This window comes from Gallinula chloropus (genome assembly GCF_964237585.1).
Source record: "Gallinula chloropus genome assembly, chromosome: 5".
NCBI classification, from domain to species: domain Eukaryota; kingdom Metazoa; phylum Chordata; class Aves; order Gruiformes; family Rallidae; genus Gallinula; species Gallinula chloropus.
This window is the reverse complement of record NC_140090.1, coordinates 22,041,841-22,064,372: the sequence shown is the minus strand read 5'-3', so window position 1 is coordinate 22,064,372 and position 22,532 is coordinate 22,041,841. Positions and strand designations below refer to the sequence as shown.

General features: G+C 39.9%; 2 protein-coding genes across 3 annotated transcripts in view; one reads left to right on the top strand and one right to left on the bottom strand.

The window, feature by feature from the left end:
- SLC25A12 (solute carrier family 25 member 12) overlaps positions 1-16,125 on the top strand; it is a 48,807-nt gene extending 32,682 nt beyond the window's left edge. The window contains exons 12-18 of the mRNA XM_084265715.1: positions 1,976-2,028; positions 2,221-2,301; positions 10,215-10,355; positions 12,174-12,312; positions 14,561-14,719; positions 14,916-15,006; positions 15,519-16,125. Of these exons, the coding sequence (XP_084121841.1) occupies positions 1,976-2,028; positions 2,221-2,301; positions 10,215-10,355; positions 12,174-12,312; positions 14,561-14,719; positions 14,916-15,006; positions 15,519-15,708 (854 nt within the window). The 3' untranslated portion in view covers positions 15,709-16,125. The remainder of the gene's footprint in view (positions 1-1,975; positions 2,029-2,220; positions 2,302-10,214; positions 10,356-12,173; positions 12,313-14,560; positions 14,720-14,915; positions 15,007-15,518) is intronic.
- Positions 16,126-18,760: 2,635 nt separating this feature from the next.
- Positions 18,761-22,532, bottom strand: part of DYNC1I2 (dynein cytoplasmic 1 intermediate chain 2) — a 28,962-nt gene continuing 25,190 nt past the window's right edge. For both annotated transcript variants that reach the window (XM_084264258.1, XM_084264257.1), the window contains exons 13-16: positions 22,258-22,402; positions 21,314-21,454; positions 20,240-20,365; positions 18,761-19,540 (exon numbers count right to left, since the gene is read on the bottom strand). In XM_084264258.1, the coding sequence (XP_084120384.1) occupies positions 19,427-19,540; positions 20,240-20,365; positions 21,314-21,454; positions 22,258-22,402 (526 nt within the window). In that variant the 3' untranslated portion in view covers positions 18,761-19,426. The remainder of the gene's footprint in view (positions 19,541-20,239; positions 20,366-21,313; positions 21,455-22,257; positions 22,403-22,532) is intronic.

Genomic DNA, 22,532 nt, shown 5'->3' with positions numbered 1-22,532 from the left:
TTCTACAGTGCTACTGTACAGTACTGTTATCTTCCTCTCACACCCCCACCCCCTCCAGCCACATGGTTTTGCACAGCAGCTTCTAATTATTTTTTTCCTAACATTTCTCAAACATTTTTAAATCGAGGAAGATTTCACTGATGAGTTAAAAACAATGCTTTACACTTGAGAAAAAATGCGCTTGTTTGAAAGAATGACAGCTTGTTAAACCTAATAGTCTGTTTAATAAGTGTCTTCAACATTTGGTATAAGTTCATGTCGTTGGCTTTAAAATGTTACACTTAATGGTCAGCATGTTACTCTAGGTCATGGGCCCAATGAACAGAAACATTTATGGCATGGTTTCTGTGGGTCTGTTACTGGGTTCTTACATTCCTGAGCTGGATTATCCTAATTGTATTGTAATATGACAGTACCATGTAGTCATTTACTGCAGTTTAAAAATTAGATCTGAGTGCTTACTGGAAAGTTAATACATTAAAATAAAAACTTAGAATTTTTGGTCCAGAAAATTACACCACTTCTGAATCCTGGCATCCACCTTCAGAACTAATGACTCACTAGACTTTGCAGGCTCCCAGGTTTTCTGGCACACTGAATGTGTGCCCAGTGAGTTCAGCTGCATAAACAGAGGGGTGGGGGGATTGTCTTGTGGTGTTTTGTCTGGTAGTTTTGGGTTTTTTAAATGTAGGCATTGCAGAGCTGGATTTTCATTTCATGGTAGATCAGCGATTCAGGCTGGGAGGGCAGCATTTCTTTTTGTTATTGTCAACCTTTCTTTGTATTTAATAACTACCTTTCCTCAGCATAGTAAGTCTGTAAATCGCACAGAAAGTACTGTGTTGGAAGAAAACACTACACTGCATATATTAGCTGCTGCACTTTATATTTAGGCACATTTGCACTGAGCTTCCTTTTAAGGAAGTAGCATAAAAATTCTGCAGGCAGAGTACTTTTTGGAATTTTTAACATTCTTTATGATTTTTTAGCTATTATTCTTTTTCATTTAATGGATAGTGGAAGGCTTCATCGATACAGTTTTGTTGCTGTTATCTGATATTTGGTACAATTAGAATGGGATTTTTTGTTAGTTAAATGGCAAACACTTTTGACAAATTGATATTCCATAACCATGGAATGACATTAAGAAGTGGTTACTTCTAATAAAAATAAGCCTTTTAAGTTTTATAATCTATACATATGCCAAAATGACTATGGAGAAAAATGATTTAAAAATAACATACTGTTATAATCTTGTATGTTAGAACGTTAAGACTGCCATCTACTGATTTTTTTTTTTCTTAAACCTACTAGTTCCAAGAAAAGTGTATGTGCTTTTTGTCAAATGGCAGTTCATTTTGATGAATTTTTCTGGGAGCAAGGGCCTTTTCAAAATTGGTTTCTGTTCACTAATGCTTCCTCTGGGTGAGATAAAAAATAATAGTAATAGGGTTTAAAGAAGTTTATGCTATCATGTTGGACCGATCAAGAGAAAATTCTTTATATCCTTAGTTGACCGGAGCCTTCAGAAAACTCAGGTTAGTGAGTCGGATAGAAGCGAGTTGATAATTTATCAGTCGTTTGTATCTCACAATTACTCTCCTATTTTAAAAAGTAATTGCAATCTTGATGGAAAAATTATATTAAGGAGTTCAGATGAACTCGTGTAGTAGACATATCCAAGGTGTGTGTTCGGTCCTTGCCCTTTTCTTCCTTCTGCACAGCAACAGCATCAGGCTTCACTTGGTTGTGGAAGGCAGATCTGGTCACCCTTATATTACCATTTTCAGCAGAAATCTTAATATAAAATTATACTGGTGTGAATATGCAGTGCTCTAGCAGCATCACATACAAAAATGCCATCCACCTCAAAGGATATCCCATGTGCAGAAAGGGATTACTGTAGAGCACTAATAAAATACTATTTTCTCTAATAGGAAGATAATGTTGCCTTATGATGTCTTTGTTTCTGTAGGCTTGTTACCACAGCTGATAGGTGTTGCTCCAGAAAAGGCTATTAAACTAACTGTACGTATCCTTTTTTTTTCCTTTTTTTCCCCCCAGCATCCTTTTGTTTGTTAACATGCACAGGATGTGTGAAAGATGGCCACTTACAAGCACTCTAATATATATATATATATAATTACAGATGCACTTGATAATGTTAATAAGGAGGAAAAATAATTTAAAATTGTGTATAATGTATTGTATCTTTATTAGGTTAATGACTTTGTCAGAGACAAATTTACCAAGAAGGATGGTTCCATTCCACTCCCCGCAGAGGTCCTTGCTGGAGGCTGTGTAAGTGTCTGTTCTGTATTCCTAGGAAAAATTGATTCTCAGTCACGTGTGGTATAGTTGGAATGACAGTTAATGGGTGTGCTTTGTCCATTTGAACACAACTGTTCTTTTTTTCTCCCAGTCACAAGAACTAAAAAACCAATAAATACTTTGTCTGTTTGGAAAGCTTTGCATACTTCTGAGTTGAGTTCCCTTGGAATTATGTGTTTGAACAACTTCTTTTGCCACAGCTTCTAATTTTCAGTTTCAGCAGTGGTATTATTCACAAAAAGCTGAAAAGAGGATGGGTGCCTTTTCTCCCTTTTTCCATACTTTTTCTTGTGTTGGCATTCATGGTTAGTTTGGAAAAATACAGGCAGTCCTTCAGAGTGGATTATAGAGATCATCTTTGAGTTTCCTTTGGTGGGTGAGTGGATGGGGAGAGCTAGAATAGTTTTAAAAAGTCTAATTTCCTGCTGAAGATTTTGGGAAGGAAAAGAAGCACACTCGTCAACTTGCTATCTGTGAATTTTTATGAAAATCTGGAAAAACTGACCAGTGTAGTCTTCCTGTTCTGTTAATGGGTATGAATGATTTTTCTGTTTAAATGCCTTTATATAAAATGTAGCTACATTATTCCAGATGCTAACTAAATCCATCACCACAATACAGTTCAAAACCAAACTGTGTGTTTGTTGAGATTGAGGGCTGTAATTCAGTGGATCTCTTGGCAACCTGTAAATGGCTTGAACTGATATTATGATAGGTTTTGTTGTTGTTGTTTTTTGCTTTGTTTTGTTTTGCACATTGGGTAATTTCATTTGTAGGATTTCCCAACAGTTGTTAACCCTATAAAATGTTTAAGGCTTGAGTTAGGTTTCTTTTGTAGTGGAGAACTCTAATAACTTCCAGTTGAGTAGGCTGACAGGCTGGTATAAAACCTCCTCATCTTACAACAAAACCTGGGGCAGAAAGGTTGTTGACCTCTGCAAACTTTTAATTCAAAGAAGCAGCCCTGAAGGGAGGCTGCTTATAGTTCTGCCTGATTGAATTTGGCAGCCTGGTACATGCTTGAGTCTTCACCTGTCAGTGTACAAAGTTTATTTTCTGAGAAATGTGAGAAAGCAGCTGTGATACATAGCTAGCAAAAGACTAACCTTTTTCTGGAAAGCTCAAAACCACAGCACATACAGGTCATTCCTAACAGAAGTGAATGTAATTAATTGGTGGTTTTCTCTGTGTTGGGCCGAAATACGTAAATAAAATACAACAAAACTTACCAGATGTTTTATTACATTATTTTGTAGTGAAATGTATAATACTAAATTCAATCTACACTAGAGGGTTTTTTTTTTTACTTCTTGGTAGGTAGTTTTTTTCAAAATAGCTTTATTGTCTTAATGCAGTGAACATGCAAAAACGGGGGAGAAATCCGAGTTTCAGATCAGCTTTCAGAAGTGTGGACATTTCTGTGAAGCTGAGCGGATTTGTAATCTACTGAAATACAACCCTTTTATCTGACTGTCTTAGCTGATATTCTCATCTCCTTTCTCAAGTTAATACTTAGTCAGTTTGGGAGAATTTTAAACAAGGTTGCCCTTTGTAGGTGAGGCCATGGTGTAGCAACCTCAGGGATGTTGATTTCTTCGCAGCCTCCTCTGGATCATCCAGTATCTTACCAGTTGATGACACTTCCACCTGTACTGCTGCTTATTTCCATTTTAGCAAGTTCACATGTTCCTAAATACCAGAATCTTTATTAGCAAGCCTGTAAAGTTTATTCAAAAAGTCTGAAAGTATCAGTTAATTAAAGCAGTAGCAAGTTGACATGTTAGCCTTTCTCATCCTCAGTCCTTTTCTATGGTGACTTGCTTAGAAATAGTGTTGATCTTTGACCTCCTGGAGTTCATTATATACTGTTTCTCTACAAAATGTTATGAGGCATAACCAACAGTTATGTCCAAGGAAGCACCACAAGTAAGCTCAGTCCATTTCTATGTGCAGGGCATGCCAGACTTTCGGCTTGCTACCTTTCTTCTTCATTTTTTCCTTTATTCCTCCTCTCTCTGTTAGTACAAAATGATGGGTTACTGTGGGACTGCTTGGGTTTTATATATGCCAAAACTATTTTCAGCATCTGGATTTAGGTAACTTGTTTTTTGTGTTTTTTCTTTGTTTGACACTTAAATATTTTCCCAATACTACACTGTGAATATAAGCTAAATTTAAAATATGCTCTTCACCTTGTCGTAACATCAGAAGAAATGGAATTATACGCTTATGTAGTTCTCAGAGATGTACTTACTATCTCTGACCATCACTTGTCTGTGTTTAGTGTTGAACCTTCTCCTGATTAACATGAATAATGCACTTTTTTCATCATTCCTGGTATGGAACTGGTAGAGGATGAGCAAGATGAGAAAGCCCTGTTTTCAGCCGTTTTACAGAGTTTCCTACAGAGGCCTTCCTGACCTTTGAAGGCCCACCCTTTTGCAAGCCATACAAAAGCACATTGTGCATGGAACAGTCCTCAACCAGGAACAAAAAACATTCTTGTGAGGAAGTGGAGGCAGCCTGGGAAAGTCTCCAGAAAGCACAGCAAATTCTCCTCTCTGGATGGCAGCACCGTATCAAAGCCTCTGTATTGAGTTACAGTCTTCTAGGACCCATGCGTGAGGACAGGTGAAACCTTTGACATTAAGACAGTAGCAATTCAAGAGAACTTGCATAGGCTGTGTAACTCTGGAGAGTCTGCAAAAGCATGTGCCTCCTCCAGAAATGACAGCTACAAGAGACTGGATCTCTTTGGTTGAAATCTTAACTTCCAGGCTCCGATTAGTCTCAGGTGCTGTGAGGGTTACGGAATAAACTCCTGTTCTGAGCAAGAGGAAATGGCTTCTTCGCTGTTAACAAAGACATCTGTCCAGGCAGTGGCCTGTTTATGTGGTCAGTGTTGTCTTTCCTTCCTTACTGCAGGGCAGGGACCTCCCGCAGGCAGCATGTGCCCTGTGCTCCTTGAAACCTACCTGCTAGCTGCTGGGCAGTGTAAATGTCATTGGGAAGTGTAGGGTCTGCTCTCTGAGAGCCCAAATATTCCCAGCTGCTCCCAAGCTGTAGCCGTATTTGAAATGTGCAGAACAGCTACGTGGGGGCAGCTCAGTTACAGCGGTCAGGTCATACCTGTCAGTGAAAGGGCTTTGGTCCCTGGTGGATGAAACCGATACCCCATCTCCCTGCCTTCCCCAGAGTACGCTGGCTTGTTAATCATCAACAGCACTATCCACACTTACACATGTTCAGAGCAAATAATTTCTTTCCCTACTGTTACTGTAATTAATTGAATTACATTTCATTGTAATTCAGTGATTAGCCTGCGTTCCTGCCTTTGGAATTTTCAGCTACCGTTAGCTTTGAATTGCAGGGAGACTGAGGGAGGCTTTGGCAGTGCTTTCCTGTATCCTGACAGCAGATGGGTAAGCAGAGCGCACACACCTGATACAGCCAGTGCTTCTCAAAGGAACTTACATGCGTGACGTGTGAGTACGTCGTGGAGGGCAAGGTGCTGTAGGGCAACTGTGTGTCTTCAGTTGGGAAGTGATGCTGAAAGAGATACCTAAGGCTGTGTAAATGATTCATAAGCACTCTTAATGGTAGGCAAAGATGCTGTGATTTTAAGTTGCAACTCCTATGAGTTCCACAGGAAGAAATGGATCCTTCCCATCAATGCAATGTGCATGGTGCTTAAGATTTTGAATGGATGAATCCGGTTTCATCAGAAAGACATTTCCAATTTATGCTTCAGGGAGGAAGAGGATGTGGGGTGCCAGGCAGAAAAAGGGTCCAAGAACCCTTTCTGGCAGTGCAGGCAATGCATCTGTTGATGATTAGGGGTTGGGGTGGGACTATGTGTCAAATATTTCCTTTTGAAAAAATAATTTAAAATGTTACTGGGTTTATTTAACAAACAGAAAACAGAATTACAGCTGCTAGACGACTTTTCCTTCAAAATCTTGAAGATACTCTATTTCTTTTAATATGCTTCAAACAAAGTTAGAAGTAAAATTAAACTTTACTTCTTTTTCTTGATCTCCATTATGGACATTTAAAGTTAGGGAGAAAATTACTGTTTTGTAAAAAGAGACTGTAAGCTTATGGTAGGTAACGACAGCAGCTTTGCCTTGAGAAAGAAGTGCAAGTTCTTTTGATGTTTTTAAACCAAACTGTTTTAAGTAGCATCTTCTTTTAGCTGCTTGTATGGGACATACTTGTGGTCCAGGATGTGGTGGTTTCAAAAAGGAAGGAAGGAAGGAAGGGCTTGAAATAGGCCTCTCCCCCTTTGTAGCATATGCCTCTCGGGTGGAATTGGAAAGGGCAAGAGGTCTCATGTTGCAGGGTCATTTGTGTATTTCCTTCAGCCTTTGGCATGTCATGGGGTGTTTGCTGTGGGATCTCAAACTACATCTTTTCCCTCATAACCTTTGCTGTCAGATTTAGTTCCTTTATTTGCTCCTTGCAGAGTTATTTTACATGACATTAAGGTTAAGTAGAAGCTTTTATTACTGGTATTTCTGATGTGTATGAATAACCTCCATTCAGAAACAAATTTGTCAACCTTTTTTAAAGTGTCTGTTGCAATTTATGTGTGAAGAGAGGTTTTTATGGGGGAAAAAAATCTAGGTTTAGTGCACCTTCTCCAACAGAAATTAAAGGACTGCAATATATACCTCTGTGTGTATATGCACGTGCACGTGTACTTAACATACATAGCTGACAGCTGAAGTAAGATACTTTGAAAAGGACTGACGATGATTGCCAGTGATTTGAACAGAAGCATGGAGGTTTGTATTGCAACCCTGCACGCTGCCAATTCAAGTTTATTTGGAGATCTTTGTGTCATTCTCCTCTGCACCCTCTTCTGGGAAGTGCGCTTCCTCTGCTGCCCAGGCAGCTCTTTCTGCCTCAGTTGTCCTTCCTCAGTCAGGTAGGGAATGCTTTACTTAAGAAGAAAACACAGACAAAATCCAACCCTCACGTTCATTAAAATAAACCCCCACAATGAAAAAGTGAATTTTCTTGTGTTACATGTTCTGTATTAAAGTCAGATGCCTGTACTTGTGATATGTATAAGGACCTGAAACCACGGCTGTGCAGAAAAGTTTGCTGAGCTCCAAGTGTAAGTGAATGAAAAGCAAAGACCTGGACAGCAGTACGTATTGCTGATAGGGAGTGTTTAACTGGGTATCTGGACAGTTACAGCTCTTGCTGCCAGTCCAAGGTTTGTCACTGCTCTGAGTACTCAGTGTTCACAGTGTAAATGTAATTAAAGTGCTTTTCTGCTGATAAGCATATGTTAGAGTTTTATAATTTATTTTGCTCAGTAACCCAATCATCAAGTCATATTTTAATATTGTCCTAATATATGATACTATATGAACTATATGCAATTTGTAACATTGTAAATATAACTAGTATGGCTGCTAAATTATGGAAAAGTATTGTGTTTAGTCTTTTTTTTTTCTGTGTCAGAAGAGGGCTGTTGCTGATTTTAACAGAAAGGTAGGCAGTTGTGTGCCTCAGAGAGGAGGATGTTAATTGCAGGAAGATTGAATTCAGGGTAGAAAATAGAAATGTTTACAATTGCCCTATTTATGTTCTGTGGTGGGTGTTAGGCGAATAGGAAGAGTTATTTTGGCTGCTCTGCAGGATGTATTAATTTCTAACATTAAAAATAAAAAAGTGGAATTGCAAATATATATGCAAACAAAGAATGCATATTCAATAGGCAGGTAGCTGGCAATTGTCTAAAGAAGTGAATTTCTAGCTCAGAGTCTAAATTTAAAGTTACTTGACTTTTTTGTGTGGTGAATTGTATTATATAGTAGGAGCATTCTGCTTAATGCTTTAGCTGCCAGAAGTATTTTTAAAAATTACGTAGGAAAATAATGGTAAACATTTGAAATTGGTTTTCTGTTTAATGCAATATGAACAAAAAAAATTGGTTATTGTTTAACAGAACTTGCCAGGTGTGAATTATATACATTTTATTTGGAGTGGAACTTTGCCTGGCAGGGCAGCATTTCATCTTGCTTGTGTAGGTGTGTTTGAACTGGGAAGGTAAGATCAGGAGTAAAGAGGCTGAAGAATGGCTTTGGGCATGAGTAGTGTCAGGTAATGGAGCGAACACAGTGCAGGAAGTCCAGGGAACAGGGAAGATGGGATCAGTCTGGCTGGGCTGGGAGCTCTAGTGATCTTGGTGGGTGTCCACCAGATTTTTGCTGTCAGAGAGTTGAAGTAAGGGAATAAAATAAAGATTTACAACCCAGACCCATTATTTGAGTGGCAGTTGTTAAAGACCCACTGTTTGGTTCAAGGTGCCTTAATAAAGCCATAACAGTGATGATTTTAAATGGCAGTATTGAGTGAACTAATAATCGGGGCTTGCAGCAGGATAGCAGTGTGGTCAGTAAAGATGTGGTGAAGTGTTGGGTGCTTGGGCAGTGAAGATTTTGATGCTTCATGCCCCCCATCCTGTTGATATTACCTGAGTCATTCTTGGTAAGAGCTGTGGAGGTTTGCAGTGCTCTTTTGTCTCAAGTCGACAATAATTCATGTTACTGACTCCTAAGGCATGCTTCAGGGCTAATCTGGTGTTTTTTCTGCCTGCTACTGGAGAGAGGAAGATTGTGCTACAGGCAGAAAGGATTAGTGTTCATTAGTTCTGAATCAATTAGCAAAGAACACCATGCCTGCTGTCCAGGCGGTGCTGTAGCAGACCATTGATTTTCCTTCACAAACATCCACCCCCCCAGCATCACAAAGAGAGTTTATTTCCTGGGCAATTTAGAAGTGGGAATAAGCTTTAATTGCAAATACTGCACATCTTTTTCCTTCACTAAAATTTGACAGGTCTTAAGAGGAGCTTCCAGATTATGAAAGAAATGCTTTTAAAGTTGGCTGTACTCAAGTAGTTATATGTCGGTTTTATAAGGAACTAGTTTTAATTTTTAAGTGTGAAAGGTGGCTTAGGAAGAGGGGAGAATGCAAGCCTGGTAGAATTTAACTGGTTTGTGATGAACCACACACTCCTGCAGAAGTGAATGGTGGTACCTACAGCAAACCGTGGAGAAATCTAAACATGTCATTTTAAATAAATTTACATGCTTCTGAAACTGAACTGTCAGACTGAATCTCTCTCAAATCTGAAATACAGCTCTCTGAAAGCCTTTTGTTCAAGTGCAGAACCTCAGGCAGCTCAGCAACACTATTGTTAGGAAGTACATGAAATAGTCCTTCAGCACTGCTAACAGAGGATTTCCCACATGAAAAATTGCTATCATGCTTAGCTCAAAGATACGACTCCTGTTTCTATCTAGTATCATATTTGGAAACGATACCTTTCCTATTTAAATTTTATATTTTGTTTCCACTTAGGACAATTAAAGGCTGCAAAACAAAACTCCAAACACCTTTTCTAATAATTTAAAATTACACCATTAAATGCAAATTTACCTTTTAAACAGCATCACCACTAAATGCAAATAACATGTCTACACACTGGTGATGGATCATTATTGAATAAACATAAGGGCTTCTTTATACGTGTTTGATGCTGTAGTAGCACAAGTCTAATGATTATTTAATATCGCGTGTAGTGTCTGATAGACTTTTGGAAAGTGGTGGCAAGGAGGGAAACGGAGACAAACTGAATTATTCCACCTTTGTGGAATACATCTTTTTTTTTTTAACAAAACTGATTTCTGCTTTGGGGGTTTTAATTTCTGGACAGGTGCTTTACTAAGTAGCTCTTGTATATTTTCACACAAGAATATCAGTGAGTACAGAGAGAAGTGAAGGCACGTGGCCCCTTGTGACAGTCAACCTGTCGCCACATGCTCTAGTAACACAATTTGCTTTCTTTTTCCTTGTGTTTGCAGGCAGGAGCTTCTCAGGTCATCTTCACTAATCCTCTGGAGATTGTAAAGATTCGGTTGCAGGTAGCAGGAGAAATTACTACAGGACCCAGAGTCAGTGCCCTCTCTGTTATAAAAGATTTAGGCCTTCTTGGACTTTATAAGGTATGTATTTCTGCTTTGAGTGGCGTCATTGTTTTACGTTTTATGCTAAACTTTTACATCGTTGAAACAAAAACTGTTAAAAACAAAGAAATCTTTTGAATTTAAAACCAATCTCTTCCTGCAGGGCAGCCCCATGGTGGAAAAACTGAAGAAAACCCACTTCTATATTAATGGCAGTGGGATACAAAAAAATACTCCCCCATTCTATCCTTTGGGCTTTTATGCCAAGCTACAGGGAGTCCTGTATTGCAGACCTGCTGGCTTCTGGCACTGATCATTTCATTTGGTGGGGTTTTGTGAAAAGTTTCTTTAGCTTTCCCTGTGTGTTTCTCTTACATTTATTTTGAATCTCTGTTATCTCTATTGTTATCTTTGCAGCAGGGTATTCTCTTTGTCTTAATAATTTGACGGCAGTGAAACAGTAGTGGAGTTTAGTGGGATTCTGATTTTTAAGAAGTTAAGTGGTGGGATTTGTCAATAACAAATTCCACTAAAAAAAGCCCGTACTGTACTGTACTGCAGCAGAATGCCAGTCAACAGATTCCTTCCCTGCAGGTATACTTGCTACCATCATTACAGATCAGATGTAATGGAGCAGAAGCTATTAGTCTTCTTAAACAAGGAAGAGTGTTTCTTCCTGTATCTTCTGCCAGTGCAAGGGGTAATGCGGAAATTCAGCAGTCGTGTTAGCTCTGCGCTTAGAAAACATGGTTTTACATGCTTTGTCCATAGACCTGCAATAATACTATAAAAATGTGCAAATTTACTTTTGGAGCTGAAGCTTTTCTTTTGAATTTGGTAGATGAGATTCATGGCCATTATGTTTCCTGAAGATCACAGGTACTGTGGAACAGGGGACAAAATTACCATTGCTATTTGCATTAATTAAACAGTTGAGCTTACTAAAAATTCTGCTGTTCTTTGGAATTGCATTGTCATTTGTGAATAACTGTAAGAACTCATTTTAGACCAGAAAATCCAAGTTTCTCTTTATCAGGTCTTCTGCATAAGCCACAGAGTGTTTGTTATGTTAAGATAGGTGCTGGGGGACTGGCCTCAGGTGGGGCTGTTGTGTGGAGGCTGCTGGCCTGGGTCTTCAGGCACAGAGTGGTGGTTTTGCAGCCAGCATGCATTGCCGTTCTGTGACTCTGTGAATGTTTTATTACGGCCATTTCATTGTTTTTCCAGTGTGTTAAGGAACTCCTGAATGGCCAGGAGCTACTCCTTGAAGTATTACCACAGGCTGCTCGTGTTGTCCCCCTGTACCTTCCCCTTACTGACTAGCTTCCATTTTGCAGCAGTTTGGCTCCTTTTGCCAACCTTCCAGTGCAGCTTCTTCAGTCAACCAGACGCCGACGAGCGGAGATCAGTGTGAGGCCTTGCTGTCCTTGCTTTTATTTTAGTCGTGCTTTCATGTTTGGTGGAAAAAATGGGATGCAGGGGACTGTTCTTGCTGCTTCCGTGGCTGTGGGCTCTTGTCAGCAAGACATAAGGACAGACCTTTGTCGCTTTCTACATCGCGTTTGGACACATCAAATGCAAAATGTACTGATGTCAGCATTGATGTCATGTGTTGCCTACTGAAATCAGACCTGAACCTTGAATCCTCCTCATTCTAGAAACTTATTTTAGATGTGCTTTATTCTTTTTTCAGGTTCAACCCTACATCTTCTGTTTCCTGAGACGTTTTATTTTCGGTGTTATTTACCTGGTAGATCAAAAGAGTCGGTACTTCCTGGGCTCAGGCAGCTTGCTGGATATCAATTTAAACCTTATTTACAAAATTTATTTGTATTATGCCTCTTTTCTGTGTGACAGGGTGCCAAAGCATGTTTCCTCAGAGACATTCCCTTTTCTGCAATCTACTTTCCTGTTTATGCTCACAGTAAACTGATGCTTGCTGATGAAAATGGCCACGTGGGAGGGCTTAATCTCCTTACAGCTGGAGCCATCGCAGGTAATTTTGCAGAATGTTTTCTAGAAGTAATTTTTTTTTTCTTTAGTGAGTAATATTTAATATTCATTCAGTAGCCCCATATAAAGGAAGGGTACTGTACCATTGTATCTGATTTAATCTAAATTTGATCACTGTTATCCTTGGTGGGAGGCGATGTAATTTTGATGAGAGCTAATTACATTTGCATAATGTGGATAAACAGCGTAATGCAGCTCAGCAACTTGTAGTCAAATTTGATCTGTCTGTCTCAATGGGGTTTTACTTGTTACTGTGCTCTCAGAGTTGAAGGCTAATTTGAATCTTTGATGAACATAAAATGAGATATCATAAGAGCTAAGAAGAAAATGACTTACCTAGTTTTGGATTCCTGAATAACTGAGAAGAAACTTTGTTCAAATGTAATTGCTAAAAATAGGGCATTAGTTTGTGAAGAAGCTGAAGTATCATCCTCTGAAATTTAAAATATTTTAAAGGCTTCTCGAAGATGCTTAGTGTGTGGAGAATACGCAGCTGTGATTGAGAAAAAGTTGTTTCTACTAAATGACAAGTGGCATTAAAATACTTGATGTAGGAATGGTAGTGGTGGATGTGTCAGATTGTGGATACAAATGGCCAGATTCTGCACAGCTGAGTTGTTAGATCACCAGGGTGAAAACTGCTTGTCTGCAGCCTTGCAATCGAGAACTACTCAGTGTTGGGAGCTGCAGTCTAGAAACATCATTGGATGATCAGAACTTTGTTACTTGTTACAGTCGTAAGGAATCACTATATACACACACACACACACACACATATATATACACACACATCAGTCATGAGCTGTGTGTACAGAGTTCCCCATCTTGGCCTTGGTACAGAGCCTGTCTGCACCAGCTCTTGGCCTGTTGGTGTGTGCCTCCTGCCAGGGGGAAGGGAGAGGCCAGCTCGGAAACTAGGGATGAGGTTGTAGCCGCCTTTGCCCTCAAGTAATGCAGAGCTGCCAGAAATGGAAAACTATTTATTATAGAAGCACTATAGGTATCATCATTTAACTTGTACCTTGTATGCAGACGTGCTGGTTTTATTTTAGATTGCAAACTTCACGGCTTGTTTGGTGTTTCTGGGTGGCATGAACTCTGTTACAAACGTGTGTGAATCTTGTAGGAATCTGCCTTTCAGAATTGCAGATTTCACATTCCCAATGGCTCCATCTATTCCTGCTTTTCCTGCACAGCAGGGAAGAAAACAGGCTGCAAAGGAAAACCTGGATATGGTTGCTATTAGCGTATGCTTGTACGTTTAACAACATTGCTCCTGTTTTCCTTTGAAACCTCCTGCATTGGTCAGTGACACTTCAGACATCATGATCCCGTATGGAAATCAGTGACTTGTTAAACTTTGAGTTCAGTGGTAGCCACTAGTTGTTGCTCAGCAGAAGTCAAAACCAATTTGAAAAGTCTAAGTCAGATGCTGATTCCTCTTTTAAAGAGGTCATGTCTACAGTATTCAGAGGGATTCAGAAATAGCTCAGATAACACAGTTAAATACTGTGGAGTACATTTCTGAAAACTTCTTCCTTTCCTTTGACTAGAAAGCTGAGAATGGTGCCTTGGGAGCGGAGATTTGTTCTTCCCTCACTGTTGGCTACTGCTGTTGGCACTAAGCAGACTTGTAACACCTTCATTGTCCTCAGTCTTTTTATGGCTTGCCTGTTAACGTAAGCAGCACCTATTCTCCTACAGAACAGTCCAAACAGCAGTACAGATGTATCTCTGCAGACTTGGTGGTTGAAGTAGTAGTTTTCTTATTAACACCTTTAACAAATGGATGTGTAGGACTCAAGTTTGTGAATCAGTTTTACATGTAACTTGCAAAATCTGTTGTAGAAGGACAGCAAATACAGTAAGGGTGCACAACCTTCCCTGTAGTCATGGATATTCTTTTATATGCATCGCATGTGTGAATTTAAAAATACCTATCTATCTGAAACTGCTGTTAATGACAGACCACTACAAGATACTGAGAGAACTGCTGGTGATAGTAAAGAAAGTAGTAGTAATAATAATAAACCTATCAGGGCCTTCAAATTCAGAAACTCAAAAGGATTATACCAAGAACAACAGTTTAAATTAGGATCAAGCATAAGAACTTGCATTGTTAGTAATAACCAATTCTTGCAAAAAATACTGAAGTTTGCTATTGTATTTTTTCAGCATTTCATCTTTTACAAGATTCTTTGTGCAAATTAAATGTGGCTTTCTTCTAAAAGGTGTGCCTGCTGCTTCTTTGGTAACCCCTGCTGATGTCATCAAGACAAGACTGCAAGTGGCAGCTCGCGCTGGTCAGACAACATACAGTGGAGTTATCGACTGCTTCGGAAAGATTCTGAGGGAAGAAGGCCCGTCGGCTTTCTGGAAGGGAGCTGGAGGTGAGAAACACGCTCTGAATGTTGAGCCTGACCCTAAGTCTGTAAACGAGCCATTGCTTTGTTAAGGGCTCGAAGCAGTAGAACATTATTTACCATGTCCGATTCAGAAAGACGTAATTCCTTGTGAGAAGTGTTCAGCTGCTCTCCTGAGAAACTCTTCTCTTCGTTTGACACTTTGATTTGTAATATTTAACAGCTCGTGTGTTCAGATCTTCGCCCCAGTTTGGTGTTACTTTGGTCACTTACGAACTTCTGCAGCGATGGTTTTATGTCGATTTTGGAGGCCAGTAAGTCAAATACTTGTTTTTTTTTTTAGCTTGCACAAAAAAACTACCAAGTTAAAATAAATATTACCTTTTGTCATCGTGGGACTGCTTAAGCTTAGTGCCTTTGAGGAGCTATACTTTTTTGCAGTATGCAAAAAATCCCTTCATCCAGATACAACAGAAACCTGGGTGCTACTTCTAAACAGATGAGGAGATAAGGAACCATTGTGCATTTACTTTAATACACTACAGAGAATTTATCCTTCCATTACAGCAAGGTATCTTCTTATTGTCCCTGGAATTTAGAGAGATTTTACAAAGCCATTTTTGCTTTGGTTTTCTATTAAGTAGTGGTCTGAATTCAGCTTTACTGTACCACGGAAGTAAATTAATTAGTCAGCTTTAACAGTCTTCCATACTCAGTCCAAAGCTATAAGTATTTAGTGTAGAGCTCATAAAGTTATTCAGGCTTAAAAAAACAACCCTCAACACTTTAAAGAAAAGGCTTTCTTCTTTCTTTTTTCTTCAAACAGCAAACCTTCTGGATCAGAACCTACCCCCAAAACTCGGATTTCAGATCTTCCTCCTGTTAACCCTGAGCACATAGGTGGATACAGACTCGCTACAGCTACTTTTGCTGGTATAGAAAATAAATTTGGCTTATATCTTCCAAAGTTTCGATCTCCTGCAATCGCTTCAGCTCAACCGAAACCAAGCAGCTGAAGCCCAAACAGACGTTTCAACCTAACACAGGGATGCAGTGGACAAAGCTCACATGAGTAGAACTGTATTTTCTCCAGTCAGCTGCATGTTGTTCTAGCTGAACTGGGCTTTGCAAATCTAATTACTCCTTTTGAATATTAACACATACCTGCATTTGTTTATTTGCACACAAGGTCTGATTGAAGCTGTGGTTCTATGCCTTGTTTTAACCAGTGGCATGAATCTGTAGCCTAGACTTTGCCTTGCACAGCTTATGGTTAATGTTACTGTACATATTGTACATCTTTGTACAGAGACATCACAGCATCCATACACGTACATTTATATAATGGGTAGTGCAGTTCAAAAGAGTTTGGAATGTACAGAATGTTTGGAAGGTGTTTTGTTAACAATCGTGACAATAAAATATTTTAAAAACACTGAATTGTGGGTTGGTTCATGACTTTGTTTATAGAAAAGTTGGCCAGTGTGACACCCCCCACCCACGACCACAGATCAGATTAAAAGGTAAAGGTGAGCTGCACCCATCGGGTCAGGACGCAGAGCCTGCTCCAGCCCAGGTGCTACACGGCGCCATGCTGGCTTGTGAGCGCAGGAGGACACAGCGGGTAATGATGAGCACATGCAGTATTTTATTGTGCAGCAGTACTTGGTAACAAGGAGCTCCCCTGACGTACATGGCAATAACCTGTAATAGGTCTCACTCTGTGGTAGCATATTTAAAACACAATGAGATATTTGCCAGTTATTAGTGGACTCAGGAGTTTTTACAGGAGGGGGGAGTCAGAGGGCTTTTTTTTCCCCAAAAGGTAAAGCTCTTTATAAAAGAAATTGAAGGTATTCTCTTTATTTCTGGATTGTTTTACCATGGAAAACAAAGGTTACTCTGGGGAAAAAAACCTGCAAAATTCCTTTTGTATTCTTTTTTATATGGAAAACTGATTGTTTAGACTTCCAGGTGAGTGTAATGCCATGTTAGAAGAGAAAGGAGAAGACTGAACTATTTCTGGCTTTGGCAGATAGTATCTGCTGTACTTTTTAAACACAGAAGTGTCAGAGGAAATAAGAGTGTCTAGATTTTCCTTAGAGGAAAGTAGTTACAGTACCCATCCAGCCAGGGAGAAGGTGGGTGGGGCTCCAGCCTTCCTTACTGAAGCATGGCAGCTGACAGCCTTTAGTTTTACATGGTTCTTTCAGAGTTAAACACCTCAGAGTACAGCGTGCTCCAGTGGCATGAACCAGGTTGAGGCTCTGTTAGTTCCCTGCTCAGGTGACAGCAGGCCAACATGGAGAGTTCTGGCCAGCTTATGAAGAAAGGGCTTCTTCAAACCTGAATGCTACACCCAGAGACAAACCCTCCTCCAGGTGTAGCCTCTAAGCAAGATGCAAAACCTTTTGGTGCTGAACAGTATTTAGTGATCTAGAGGTTGTAAGACACAGAACGTGGCAGTTCGATTGCTATTCTGCATTGTGCATCTGTGGAACTCCATCAGAAGGCATCTCTGTCTGTGGGGGGGTTTTTTTGGTTTGTGTTTCTGTTTAAAGACTTCCCTGTTCTCTGCAGACAGGCTTCCCAGGAACTCTCTGCCACATCTTTGTACTTTGTTCTGCACTTTTCTAAATAGATACAAAACTGGCAGGTACCCCCTGGTACTTAATCTTAGTCACAGCTTGTTGACTGACTTGATCAAGGCCTTAAGAGACTCCACAATGCAACACAGCATTTGTGTTTCTTACAGCTCCAGAACCAGGCAGGGTTTTAACCTGTACTCAGCTATTTTGTCAGGGAAGAACAGAAGCAGGAATGAATACAGAACAGTTTTGTTGAAAACTATTAAAAGGATGAAATGACTTTAACACTTATGAACTATAAAAGTTATGCCATATTCCACTGAAAGAAAGCCTTATCTACTGGGCTTCTAAAAATAAAAGTCAGATGGAAATGCATTAAATGAGGAGTAACAATCTCAGTAAAAGAACAACCAACCGAACACAAAACACCCAAAAAACCAAAAACCCAGTCAGACAAGGGAGGGTTCTGCTCCTTAAAAGTTACTGTGCCCACAGGGTAAAAATCATCACATGATGTGCCAGTTCTTTATATAGTTTGCATGTTTCTCACGGAACAGATAGCTGCTGTCACACAGTTGAAGAAAACACACAAGGCAAATGTCAAGCTGAACAGCATGACTTTGCTTTTGAAAGGGGGGGACTCCTGACAAGCCAACACCAACAGAAGCCTCAACACGTTATGTTCAAACCCACTGAAAAAAAGAACCTGCTGAAGACAGAACAGCTGTTCTGCTGCCTGTGACTCTGAGCTGCTTGATACAGCCTAGACAAGGAAAAAACCCACAACCAACCATAAAACCAACCCACATTGAAACAAAGAATGAAGAAACAATAAGAATGCTTGCAGACATAAAGCTGATTAAGGAAAATAAACGGATTTCCCACTTTTACGCATATAAAGCAGCTCTTTTAGCAAATCAATACGCTTGTAGCAGATTAAGAATATCAGAAACAAACAGAGTCCTAAGTTAAAGGCATCAGTACTGGCAGAATATTTACTAAAAAACTGCACAAAACCAAGTAAACCCCCCAGTCAACACAACACCTCCCCCCAACCCAAAACCAGCCTTGATGGGAACTTCTGTAGTGCCCTAAGAAAAAAAGTACTCAAAACCCCTCTAACAGAAGTACCAACCATTCTGTTTCCCAACATCAAGGGGTTTTGTTTCAATAAAACTGTTAAAAAGCAACAAAAACATCTTTCTTAAGTATAATATGGAAAGTTAGTAGCAAGTCTGCAGTTAACAGAACGTGATCCTTCATGCTATAGAAATTAAGGCAAAATTGAGCTCCTTTGGATAAGGGAAATCTGACAACCGTAGCTTCCCTCCTTTGGGCTGATGCCATGGTAGGAAGGAGAGGCTGGGGGTAGAGAACAACTCTCTGATGGGGGTATAGTAAAATCAAAGCAGCAGCTCCCACAATTTTCTACTCTCCAACTACTGCAGGGTGACAGATGAGGGGTCAGGTGACAGCTGACAAGTGCTCATATAATATTTATTTACGGATCAGTCTCACCTTCTAATGCGCCAATTCAAACAAAAGAACTTGTTATTAAATATGTATTTCATTAATTCAGGTCCAGTTATCAGATAACTTTGTAACTACAGACAAATTTTTATTCACATATATTACCCACTACCAGAGTCTGAGACTTATCTATTTATAAACAGTGAAACTTACTGGGAACATATGCATGCATAGCCATGGGTAGTTTGAAGAGTTCAAATTAAAGAACGCTTCGGAGATTCATAAGCTAAGGAAGGTTAGTCTGTGTAATATAGAAAGTTTAGTATAGAAACAGAAGTTTTACTTTTCAGAAATAGATACTGTTACAAAGTGGAAATTTTAGAAGCTCAAGAGCAAATTTACACCAGGTTAGTGCTTTAGCAAAAGTAGTTCCTTGCAAAGTCAAAGTTAACTGTATTAAAAGTTACACAAATCCAAGAATGTGCTTGTAATTTATATATAAAAAGTGACAATGCAAGATCGGATTTTCAGTGATCTTAATACATTTTTCAGGTCCATAGTTTAATCCATATATTCCTCCCCTATGAAATTACTCGAACTGACACATGCTTACACAGTTAGGGTTTGCATCGAATCATTCACAAGGCTACCACCAGTGCTGCCTGCTTCCTCAGGTCTACGCTGGTATGCGGGTTGCAGCTTCCTCTTCTGCATCAGCTCTGTTGGCATTGATTTCCGCCAGCGTTCGACCAAAGCGCGTCCACTCATCGCTGCGAGGAACCGCAATTTGCTGTCGACAAAGAGAAGGTCATTTAACCCACTGATAAATAAAACCTGAGCTCATTCTGAACGGCAGAGTGCTTAAGTAATGTTCAGAGTGGGTTCCAGTGGAGAAGTTTACCTCTGTTTAGTGTAACTTTGAGAATATTCTGAACATCAAAAGCTCTAACTAATAAAAGCAGCGGAATTTGAGAGTCCTGTATTTAAGCATGAGGTGATACTGTTACAAGCTTGCACACTACGTCTCCACTGAGACCAGCTCCAGAGGGGAATACTAACGTGGTGTCCTCATCCAATCAGTTAGTTATGTAGTACCACAGTCCACAGTACCACAGCTTCCCCGTAGATACAAAGTCAAGACTGCTTTGCTGCAACATTTTTTGTTTGGTCTCTCTCAAGCTACAGTCAGGATTCACATATACCCCAGATACAGACAAGATAAAAATCTCTACAAACAAAACCATTGACTTTCTCATTTTATTTCACCAGCTTTAAAATAATGCTCTTTTGATTGACTGACAGATGGCATTCTAGAAAATTACACCAGAATACCTGAAATAGACACAAAAAGGAAACACTAATTTGAAAATAAAAACTAAATTGCTAATCACAGGGGAAGAAAGTGAAAAGCAAGCTGCTAAATAGGAGCACGAGTCAAAGAAACTGAAGTGTTTTGCAATTTACTTTGCAGGATACATGGCATACATACCTCCCCCACGTCATAGATCACTATTTGTCCCTCCGAATCACCCACAGCAATCTCTCTCCCGGAATGTGTCCATCTCACACGGTTCAGGGCAGGATTGCCCTCCACAGTAATACTCGCTGTTGGCACCTGCATCCATTTAAAACACATTGCTAAAAACGAGCTCTTGATTACAGAACACACCTAGTCCCACTTCAGCTGGGGCAGAGTATGCAGATCCATCTCTGACTCTCTGTGCTCTTAGGCAATCACCAGTGATACAACCAAAACACCGCATCCCCTGCCCCTTGGCTGAGGCACAAACATCCTCTGTCAAAAAGCACATCTGCACTCTTGTCATGAGGCAGGAGGCACAGTCATGCATTCAACCAGACAGCAAGGAGGAGCCCAGGGATCTCCAGAAAGATCACAGCAGAGGGCAGGGATGAATCACCTGTTCTGGCAGGTCAACTCCTGTCCTGCAGGTCCTACAGCTAGAACGGGACAATCCCAACCTGAAGCCACAGGCTGACCTGTGGCCCTACAGAATGACTCTTCCTTTGATGGGATGTTTTAAGAAAGCAAATGTCTCAGGTTCTTCCTCTCACCTACCTCCAACAAGTTTAAGACTCAAAACCAATTTATCCTATAATGAAGTTTGTAACTCACACCAGAAATCCCAAGCACTCAATTCTCTAAGCTGAGGGGCAAATAAATACAATTTCTCTGTAGTATTACTATGGCAATAGGAACAACAGTGCCATGTGGGTAACAGGTTTGTTCACACTGTTAAGCTACAGGTTGCTGAGGCTGTGTTGGCAGAGATCTGTCATCACTTTCACATGTTGGTGTTACAGCGACAGATGTTTTCACTCTTGGTACAGGTAAAACAATTTAACTACCACTGTTATTCATTATGAGGAGTCAATTGAATCACAACCCCATAATCAAAGAATGCTATCTATTATCCAGGAACCAGTAGAATATTGAACAACAACAAAACCCCAAAACAAAATGCTATGGCAAACTCTTAGCATTGTTTTCAAAGCATGCAAACAGTTTTCCAGCTGTATTTGACTGTTAACCTGGCTGCCTCACCTCAGTATCATTGTTGAGGTTCCAGAGGTCAAGCCTACCCATCCCATCCACACAGGCAAATAAGGCAGGGTGAGTTGGAGACCACATCACATCATACACATAATCCGAATTGTCTTCAAAGGAGTAGAGAGGTTTGTTATTCTGAAAAAAAACCCAAACAACTCAACAAAAACCAAACAATGCAATACCCAAACTCTGCACTGCTAAATTCTAAAGCTAACAGGTAAAGCAAAATACAGAACTTCTCAACAACATTACCAACAATAACTAAAGAGTGATTCACATTGACTTTAAAAAATTCCTCTGCAAAACACAGCCAGAAGTTAATGCTGTTATTAAAGGGATGCTTTCCAAAGCCTGCAGTCTGTCTGCTACTATAAAACAATCAGTAGCAAGCCAATAATGTAAAAGATTGAAAATCCAATGCATTACACATCTTGTAAATCAAGCCTAGGCCAGTTCAGTGACAGCAGTTTGGACTCTTACTGGGAGACTGTAACTCTGCTTCCTCTGGGTATCAAAGGGGTAATTCTGGCAATGGGAATTACAGATAATACAAAACTCATGGAGTTTAACTGACACTGGTTTTGATGCTGTCCCTTGGTCCTCTATAAAACTGTAGCAAAACATCTGCTTTGTGCATAATATGAAGTAACTGATTCTACAACATGATTTACATGTGACTACACTGTGCTCACTGGTAACAAAAGGATGAATGGAATGAATCAGAAGTTCACAAACGATGTACAAGCTGAAAGCAAAGCTTGATGTCACTGACTACAGCTTTATTAATCGTCTGTCTCTTCTTTGCAGACTGCCGCCAGAACCTGGAGAGCTTCACACGGGATGACTTCAGTTTACTCAAGTTTCTTAAGTAGCTTACATTACAGCACCACCTTGTGTCGAGGACTACGAAGAAAGCCACTGAACTTTATTTAAGTTACCTTAGTTGTCCAAAGCTTTACTGTCCAGTCGAAAGAAGAGGTGACAAAAAGATGTGAGAAGTCTACAGGACCAACTGCTGCATGGCAGTTGATACCTGTGATTGGTCCCTGGTGCCCTTCAAACATCTCACTGATTCCAGCTTTGCTGTTTAGAATACATGACGAAGGTTAATTTATCTGAAAACCACACATCTGCAGACAGAGATAGCACTGAAATGCAATTTAAATGTAGCTGCCAAGATTTCACCACTTTTTATGGATGTTACCCCGCTGTG